Raw genomic sequence first — 9,321 nt, 5'->3', positions numbered from 1 at the left:
GGGATGCACAGGGGGCATTGCTGGGGGGCTGGGCAGGACGATCCTGCTGTGTCCCTTCCAGCCCAGCACACTCCATCATTATATGAAATGTGTCCATTGCGGCATCTCCTGTGACAAGACGTGAAAAGCTATATGCTTCCAGGTGGCAACACAGAAGAACCCCAGTTTAGGTGCCAGGGGCTGAGAAGATTCACTCAAGACAAAAAGCAAGAAGGCAGGTTTGTCCAGAAAGGTCACTTTATTGGAAAAACCTAAAATGGACTTTAGACCTGCAGCCCTCCTCCCACAGCAGTGGTTTCAATGGGCTCCCCACGTTACCTTAACAGACCCATTACAGACATGAGCTGTAGTACAAACGTTAAAAGTGCAAGTATTCTGAACTTCACACCTACTTTTATGACCTGGCAGGAAACACAAATGCTTCACAGCTCACAGAGATTCGTTCACAGCACTTGGGAGTCCCAGCTGGCTCCCAGCATTCCCCACAGGGTACAAAATACATCACTCAGAGGAGAGTCCAATGCAGGACATCATAGAAGGTAGGGGTGAGGTTCCTTCAAATTTATTTTATTGCAGTAAAACCTCTAAAAGGTAGAGCTGTACAAAAAGTCTAAACAGCATTATTTAAGAATAACAGCACCTTACGCTGCATTTTGTTCTTATTTAAAATTCTATTTCCCAAAAATACATTCCTAAATATACAAACTATACAATCTTGTCACTTTAATGCTGGTTTCTGTGATGATATAACTTTAACCTAATAATCTTCAAAACATCCACATACTGACAAAAGCTCTAATATACAAATGCCTTGGTACCTTCATAATACCACATAAATAACTTCAAAACCCAATCTGCATTTGTAGAATTGTCCAGAAAGCAAATACTTTATGGTGATCACACATCGTCCGCAGAGAGCGTTGGGATGTTTATTCTTGGCCGTGTGAAAAACGCCATTTTCTCTCTGAAAAAAGATGATCAGTTGTTAATGCAACAGAAATCCTGCCAGAAACGTGCAGCATCCACATGAGAATTTATCCCACCAGCTGTCCCCACAGGGAGCAGATGTACATCCTCTCATAGCCTACACCTTTAATTTACTGATCAGACATGAGTTAAAGCCACAATACTGACCTTAGCAAAAGCCATTTCAGAAAGGCTCAGGGCTTTTTCTTTTCTGGGTCTGTTACTTAGGGAAGCAAAGGGCTGCTTCCGTGGTACACAACTTGCTGGCAGGTGGGGAATGACTTGGAGAATGCTGGTTGCTTTGATCATGTGCAGTGCTGCAACTAATTCCCCTGAGTCAGACCTTATACTTGGATATGAAAATACGGAAGTTCTTATTTAAGCAGAACAGTTAACTGCTTCTGCAGAGATCAGTCTTCCTCATCAGCATCTCAGTCAGAGAAATCAAGGCAGTAGTCAATTTTTCCTCCCCTTTACCTATGATTACCTGAATGACTGCACTTCCAGAGGCTCCTTTCGACTCTGCCCTCGCAGCCTGTGGACGTCCTTGGCAGCAGCTCTCATCATTTTATCGGCCTTGAGCTCACACTTGTGTTCTGGATTTTGCACCTAAATGAATAATGGAGAAGACTTGTTTGTGTTTCCAGGAGGAATTATCTTATCCTAACTGACCTCCATTTCAGCTGCAGGTCTGAGGGGTCTGGAAACTGTTGACTCTGGAAGACACAAGCCACAGAAGCTAAACTGAAGCTTGACAACTAACCATTCTAAGGGAGAGAGTTTTTGTAAGGTGTCCTTCCTGCCTGTGGTAAGAATAATGGCTTCTGTCAGCACTCTCTTTGTATCTTCTTGACAGATCTTTAAAGGCAGAAGATCAGCACACACAGCACCCTGAAGAGCACCTCACACCAACTGCCTTCTATAGCTGGTGCCAGCATAGCTTGGTGCCAGTAGAGGTGCTGAGAAACCCCAGAAGCTGAGAAGGAGCCCTGTGCATGGGGGAGGGTGTGATGTAGAGTAAGGTAAGTGCCAACCACCACACACCACACCTCCTGCCGACTGGGGGGACACCCTTGGCAGAACAGATGGCATTTGTGACTTCTTGTATTCACACCTCTGCTAGGGCAGCAAATCTCTGTGCTGTGAATGCAAGGGCTCAGGACTAACAGCTTGATAGAGCTGTATGTGGCAGACAAGAGTGACTAACAGTGCTCAGGCTTCATTTACTGACTGTCCAAAATCCCCTGTTTCCAAAATCTCTCCAGCGAGTGGAACAAAACCCCAAGGCAGGTATGACTTACTCGTTTCTCCACAAGCCTCAGCAACAGTCGAAACCTCTCATCATCCTTCACCCACTGTGGCAACTCTTTTTCACCCTGACTTTGAGCTTGTTCCAGCTGTTCCTTCAGTTCCCTCAGCACTGAGATCTCCTGAACCAGCTGGTCGTGCCAGGTTTTTGAAGCCTGCAGGTCCAGCTCCAGGTCCAGCGAGGTGCGGATCAGGCGCTCTGTACCGAAGGACTTGACTGAAGGCTGGAAGAGAAGGGGTGTGTGAACACTGAGGAGAACCGTCCCAACCACTCCACCCAGAAAGTGCCAAACACATTGTGAGACCCATCCTTCTAATGCTTATCTTCACACAAACCATCTCTATTGATCCTGCTTTCCAATCTTGAGACAGATTCCACAAACTCAAGGAATTCTTATAGATAAGTGTTTTCATTTCTGTGTTTCCGCTCAAGTTCTCCATTGGCAGCGTCTCCAAATCGAGCAAGTCTTGCTTGCACACCTTCCTCCTAAGTTTAATGTCTCATCTCCAGATGAATCCACAGTGCTGCAGAAAAACCTGTGATTCTTTTTTCCAGTAACATATTTCCTTCTGCTAGTTTCAAACACAAGCTGTCCCAAGAAAACCATCTCCTTAGCAGTTCAGTGTCAGTATCCTGGGAGAAGTTTAGTGATTGCCATCACAATGGCCACAGGGGTTTATTGTGTGCCATGGCATCACTACAACAGGGTCACCTGAGACATCATTCTCATCTTCTCTTTGAGCTCCTCAAATTTATTATAAATACTTAAGAATCTCACAACAATAAACACAGCAAAACTGTTTGTGCTACTTCTCTGACAAGATGGAAAATACCAGGAACCACTTGCCTAAATTAAATGTTTTTGAGTTCTAACTTAAACGTTCCTGTCATAATTTGATATTTCAAAGCATCCTTGAGAGACTTCTTGCACACAAAGAAAAGGTTGTGAAAGAAAGCATGTGGCAACTGATTTATGTTTGCAAATTTTTCTTTCAAAACAGTTTTATGATTTTTGCATGTGTCTGTGTTAGAGGAAAATAAAAATGGTGATGTTCTTACGCGTTTCACTCTGACACTTCGTCTCTCCATGGCATTCCGAACGAAGGGGGGCTTTTTGGATAGTGTGGAACTGTCACTATCACTGCGATTCAGCTGAAAAGGAAGGTGAAAACCACAAATTTTGCATGAAAGAAACACAAGCAGTGCATACGCACGCTGTCAGCAAGACCAGAGGTTTTTGTAAGCAGAACTACGACGTTCTGTGAAAGGCAGACAGCTGTCACCCCAGGCTGAGTACACAACATGCACTGGCACAGCCAGATCCTGCCACAAGCCTTGAACTCTGTCCCTTTTTGGGAATAGGCTGAGCAAAGAGAGACACTAAGTTAGGCTATGACATGGGACTCTGCCCCACTGCTCTTCTCCTGTGCAAGTAACTAGGCTGGGCAAAACAGCCCAGAAAAATAAGCTGAAAGTAGTAATAGTAATGTAACAATAAACAATAATAATAATAATAATTATATTCTTTCCTAGCATATGTAAAGCATGGGACTATTTTATTAGAGATTTCTGCTTTCTCTAATCTGTATTTTTCTATAACCTGTATTTTAAGCTAGTGGTGGAAGAGGCACGTTTACCTGAAAGCTCTCCCCCTGGGTTTATCAGCTGAAGAGTTGCCATGTTACACACAGCCTGCCTTGTTTTGTGGTTGTCTGTAGACCCTCGCAAAGAGCTCTCTGCTCAAGCAGGGTTTAATTTTAATTCCGTTCTCAAAGCTGGGGGAGGAGGGGAACAGGCACTGGGATCTGTATGTACTGGGACACAGCACCTGTACCACTCCAGCACAGGCCACTGCTGCAGAATTTGTTCCCCTGGAAGCACCTGCTGCTGAAACAGGGAGAACCTACACAGCAAGTCTGGCCCAACTGTATTAAGGGCTTGCCCACTTGGGACAGGTCATGTGTGGTAAAAGACAGTGCTTGCTTGTTTGCCAATTCCACTTAAAAGATGCGATATTTATAGTTTGTTCTGACCCTCAATTCAGGAAATAATTGTGAACAAACATTTCAAAGCAGGGGAAGTGACATCTGACCCAATACATGGCCTGTTCAGTTACCTTCACACAAAGCACACTGGTGACTTTCAGGTTTCCACAGTTTTTTTGCCGATATTATCAGGTACCTTTCCATTTCTATCAAGGTTTTATGTTCACCTCATCTGAAGTCAGGTGGACAGAGCTAACTGAGTTAGCACAGAACACTTCAAGCAGCAGGAAACTGTTTAATATGCAGCTTATTCATCACTGTCTTACAGCAGCCCTTCCATGTAGGTTTGGGCATCTCAACAAGCTGCACGTGCCACAAATATATGTGAATATATATATATCTGATAAATTTGTGCTTAATGCTGTTAGTTCCAAAGCAAGATACTGTCCATGAGGACAGAGCAACTTCTGAAGTCAGAGGGGAAGAGAAGAAAGCACTGTCGGGTTTCTGTGAGAAATACAGACTGAGTGAAGACAAGCACTTAGGAGCTCAGGGTTTCACTTTCCTTACCCGACACACGTACTGACTCTGTGGTCCTGGGGAAAATGTTTTTGAGCGGATGATGGTGCTGCCCCTGACAAACTGGCTTTGGGGTGGATTTGCTGCTCTTTTGTCTTTTGGACGAACTACAGTCGAGGACTGTGCAAGGCTCTCTGTGTTGGTCTCTTTATCCACCTGAAAGACACACAGTGCAGTGTAAATGCCAGCTTTCCATGTGCCCAGGACACCCCCCAGAGCTGTGTGACAGCCACCTGTGCCACATCTGTGCTTGCTGCATTCAAACCCAGACATTCTTTAGCCCCTCTCATGCAGCGTGCCCTGACACTTCACTCCTGGAGCTCTGCTGCATTCACTGGATTGCTCCCTAAGGGCTCTGCAGCCACTGACTGCTGTACACCACTACTGATTCCAATGGGCTTTGCCTGTGGATCCACACATCACTGTGACCTGGCAATCCCACAGAGAGCAGGTATGATTTTAAAGACCATTATTTACTCGTTGTGCACCTGCAGCAAAGATCCAAATCAATGTACAGAGAGAGCTGTGTAGAGCACACCGCTGTTTGGCTACAGCTACATTCAGAATTAAACAAGGTCAAAACCACTGGCACACTAATGAAAACAGTTTTCATGAGCAGCAAAAAGAAGGCATGAAACAGTGCTGTACTAACTGTGGGACAAAATGGTCACAGAGTTATTACAAAGGTTTCAGGTAGAGAAACATTTAATCATCAATGGTGAACTTTCAAATAACTGCTGTAGCCTTGCTCAACTCAGCAACAACCCAGTCACAGCTGAGCAATGGGAAGCTTAAATTATCTTTCTGTTCAGAAGGCCCTTCACTGTACCTTCACTGCTATCTCTGTGTGCAGCTGGGAATTCAGACTTTCTTCTGTTTCCCACAGCGATTTTCCAGCACAGAATTCTTCCTCCTCCTCTGCTTCATTTTCACTGATCTCATCCTGTTCTTCCAGGTCGGGAACCTCTTCATCTTGCCTGAAAAGAACAGCTTTTTTATTGAGCTGGCCTGTTGTGGACAATACTCTGGTGCTGGAGCAGGAGGCACCTCCTGTAAGCTGCTGGACAGAAACATATCCCCAAGGCAGCCAGGTGTACCTGACAGGCCCTGCAGCCACTGAGATTACACAAACACAGGCTTAGAGAGAAGCTGCACCAGAAGACAACATTACTGCCAAAAACTTCATCCTGGTCTGGCTTCAAAGGAAGCAAGATGAGGGTTCAGCCATGTGGTCTGAGTTTAAGGCAAGTGCATTTTGAGTGGAAGTCTCAGGATACCATTAATCTCAGCTAAAAAGTGTCACTGGACAAAACTGAAGCACTGTTTTAACACCCTTTTCAACTCCCTTGAACTCACAGCAGGCTTCTCCATCAGTCAGGCTTGCTTTCTATTTCAAATGTTGGACTTCTCTAAGGAAATCTGAATCTGAACCATATAAAGAACAGTCACATTAAAATTTAAGAAACCTTGCACCACATAGTGGAGTTTTCAGGGCATCCATAGAAGACTGCACACATTACAAAATTAGCATAGTGCTACTGACAATTTTCAACATTTATCAGTTTTGTTCTCATTTTCTAAGCACAACCTCCAGAACAGAAGAAACAGGATTTTTCACCAAAACAGCAAAAGAAGAAGCCTCCCACAGCTCCCACAGTATAATATGCTTTTTCCTCTGCACCCAAATGCTCTGATCACTCCACAGGAAGATGGTGGGATGGCACCCACCAGCTCTCTCCACTAGTTAAAGTGCTTCTGCTTTCCTCCAGTTTCTTCTCCACAGCTTCCAGTTCAACAGCTGTCTGCTCTAAGAGTGCTGAGACAGAGTCCTGAGGAGAGAAAGAGGCTTTTTGTGAAAAAATGACTCTTAGAGACTGCAGAGTGCCCAGCCTGTGGTGAGAACAGCCCCAGAGCAGCCCCCAGCCCCACGGCCAGAGCTCAGCGCAGCCCTGTGAGCACAGCTGGCCCAGCTCCCCCAGCACGTGCAGGTGTGCAGCGCCAGGCTGAGCACCTTCTGTGCCCTGCATGTGCAAACTCTGCCTTGACTTGCCCAGCAAGTTCATGGCAGCACTGCAGGAAGGCTGGAGCTCACACATCACTCACTCATCCCTCAGCTTCCTGAGCAGAGATTTCAGGAAGTGTTTAGCCTAGGACGAGGGCATATCTGGAATCAACAAGTTAATTATTCTGCTGCACTTAACAACACATTCAAGTTGTAAACATAAACACAGCAGCCTTCTCTATAGTAACAGCCACACAAACCCTCTTGCCAGTCCTGTTTAGAAGAGATTTGTTCAATTTAAGCAGTTGTTCTTACTGTTTTTTCAGTGCAGGGTACTTCAGAGTGGCTGTTTCCTTGTTTACTTTTCCTGTTTTGCTTCTGCTGATATTTATAACTAAGGAGGTTATACCAACGGGTTGATTTCTCTCCAGATCTACATATTTCAGCAAGGCTAATTTGTGCTCCACCCTATTGAGAGCAAAAACAAAGTTTTAGTGTATAATACTAAAATGAACAACTACCACACCAGTCAGAAGAAATCAAAGTGAAAATCTAGGACTGCTTAATTTGGCAAATTCAACAAAAAGAAAAGCTGCCTGTTTATCCCATTTCAACAGCACTATAATGCTTTATGTTTAATTACTTTTAGCATTGGCAAGGGCTTCCAATGTAAGTAGCAAGTGTTTCACTACAGCTCTACTGTACAAGAATCCAAAAGTACAAACAGTGCTACTGAAGGAGGGAGAAATTACAGCCAGAGCTTCAAAGAGAAAGGAACAGTTTGAGAGGATGACTCCCTTTCAAGAAATCTGCAAGGCTGACAAAAATCATGGCCCAAACCCAGATGTTTTAGCTTTGTATATCCCATTTCTCTTCATCTTTATGAATTTTTAATATATTACATTTAGCACACAACCTGATGTATCCACAACCAAAGTAATTGGTTCTCAATTGCAATACCATAAATGTTTCCAAAAGGAAGAAAACTAGTTAGAATTTGACATCAGATCATGAAGGAGAAATAGCTAGTGGTCTGACAAGGTAGTTCTGTAACAAAACATTTCTGTCATAATTGTTTTTCCTGATGGAAATTGTCATTGCAAAGAACACTGTGGGGGAGAGACCACATAGCTAAAGATTATCAGGAAGGCTTTCACAGAAATTGCCATACGTCAAGAGTGTAACATCGTGTCTAATTAAAAAGAGGAAACAAACACAGAGTTATTAAAATAGACTGGATACTCACCAAACATTCTTCAAGGTGAGACTTATCTACAGTGCAAACATCGACTCTCAAAGTCTTCTGGCGCAAAGCCGGGTGGGAGATGGACACGCAGAACACCTCATTGTACAGCAGGGTGTCGGAAGCGTCCAGCGGCCGGGTGCGGAACAGGCAGCTCGTGCTCTCCGAGCAGGGCAGCACAGCCACGCGGATGTTCCTGCGGGGACAGCACAGTGCTCAGCACTGCCCTGCAGGCGTGCAGCTCCCAAAAACCCTCGGGGACAGTCAGCCTAAGCACTGTGGACACTGCTGTACATGAACTACCGCCTCAAGTGCCTTCAATCCAGACCCAGAGAAACCCACAACTGGTACACCCACAGATGTCCTTTCCTATTCTCTGGAGCTGCAGTCAACTGAGAAGAAGGGAACATCCCATCGCAGCATCAGAGATGTGAAGTGGCCACAGACTTCATCCTTCTGAACCTCGTACTCAAGACATCATGGGATCCTGTTTTATGTGGTTGTTTACATCTGTGCAACCTGTCACACTGCTCACACCCTTCTGTGGGTAGGAACAGCAAAAATTAATCCAATTTTTGTCAGCTCATTCAGCACACAGCTGAGTTTGAAAACCTTGTGCTTGAAATGAGTCTAGCAGTAGCTGCACTTTTTCCCAACCCTGTGCAGGTGTCCAAGGAGTTCTGCAGCAGGACAAACTCTCCCTCTTCACTTGATCCAGGTGCTCAAGGCACTGCTACAATTAAGAACATCACCAGCCAATGCTAATTCCAGGCAAGTCCTTCCATAGCAAATACAGACCTTTGAGGGAGATTGAGGCAGAAACTGCACCTTATTTCAGTGTACAGGTTTATTAGTTTGTAAGTGTCACCACACGAAATATAGAAACATTTCAGGAAAGGTAAATTTTTAAGAGTGTGAAAACTCATAAGCCAATCTCACTTTCATTCTCATTGGGATCCAACACAAATATATCAAGCGTGTTTGTTTCACCCACTTACACTTTTTGATCTTGTTGTAACAGCAGTGCTGGAACATTACTCAGCTGGATGACCAATATGGCAAATTGTTTATTTTTGTCATCATATCTGAATCAGAAACACACAGAAAAACATTATTATTAGAGAATTCTGCCTTGGACTTTGTGGCTGAGTATCCCACACAAACAATACAAAAAATTTACAAACAAGACAACTCTATAATGTGACCATGACTTGCCCACAGTTTAAAACAAAACCAG

The 9,321-nt window shown here is 44.3% G+C and overlaps 1 protein-coding gene across 1 annotated transcript in view; it reads right to left on the bottom strand.

Annotated features, from left to right (window-relative positions):
- Positions 1 to 250: 250 nt before the first annotated feature.
- WWC1 (WW and C2 domain containing 1) overlaps positions 251 to 9,321 on the bottom strand; it is a 66,476-nt gene continuing 57,405 nt past the window's right edge. Inside the window, exons 14-23 of the mRNA XM_041488038.1 lie at positions 9,083 to 9,169; positions 8,088 to 8,280; positions 7,157 to 7,309; positions 6,568 to 6,668; positions 5,669 to 5,816; positions 4,831 to 4,995; positions 3,335 to 3,427; positions 2,268 to 2,498; positions 1,454 to 1,575; positions 251 to 964 (exon numbers count right to left, since the gene is read on the bottom strand). Of these exons, the coding sequence (XP_041343972.1) occupies positions 898 to 964; positions 1,454 to 1,575; positions 2,268 to 2,498; positions 3,335 to 3,427; positions 4,831 to 4,995; positions 5,669 to 5,816; positions 6,568 to 6,668; positions 7,157 to 7,309; positions 8,088 to 8,280; positions 9,083 to 9,169 (1,360 nt within the window). The 3' untranslated portion in view covers positions 251 to 897. The remainder of the gene's footprint in view (positions 965 to 1,453; positions 1,576 to 2,267; positions 2,499 to 3,334; positions 3,428 to 4,830; positions 4,996 to 5,668; positions 5,817 to 6,567; positions 6,669 to 7,156; positions 7,310 to 8,087; positions 8,281 to 9,082; positions 9,170 to 9,321) is intronic.

Source organism: Pyrgilauda ruficollis, unplaced genomic scaffold (genome assembly GCF_017590135.1).
Source record: "Pyrgilauda ruficollis isolate IOZ18807 unplaced genomic scaffold, ASM1759013v1 scaffold86, whole genome shotgun sequence".
NCBI classification, from domain to species: domain Eukaryota; kingdom Metazoa; phylum Chordata; class Aves; order Passeriformes; family Passeridae; genus Pyrgilauda; species Pyrgilauda ruficollis.
The sequence above is the reverse complement of the archived record's forward strand: the minus strand, read 5'-3'. Positions and strand labels throughout refer to the sequence as shown.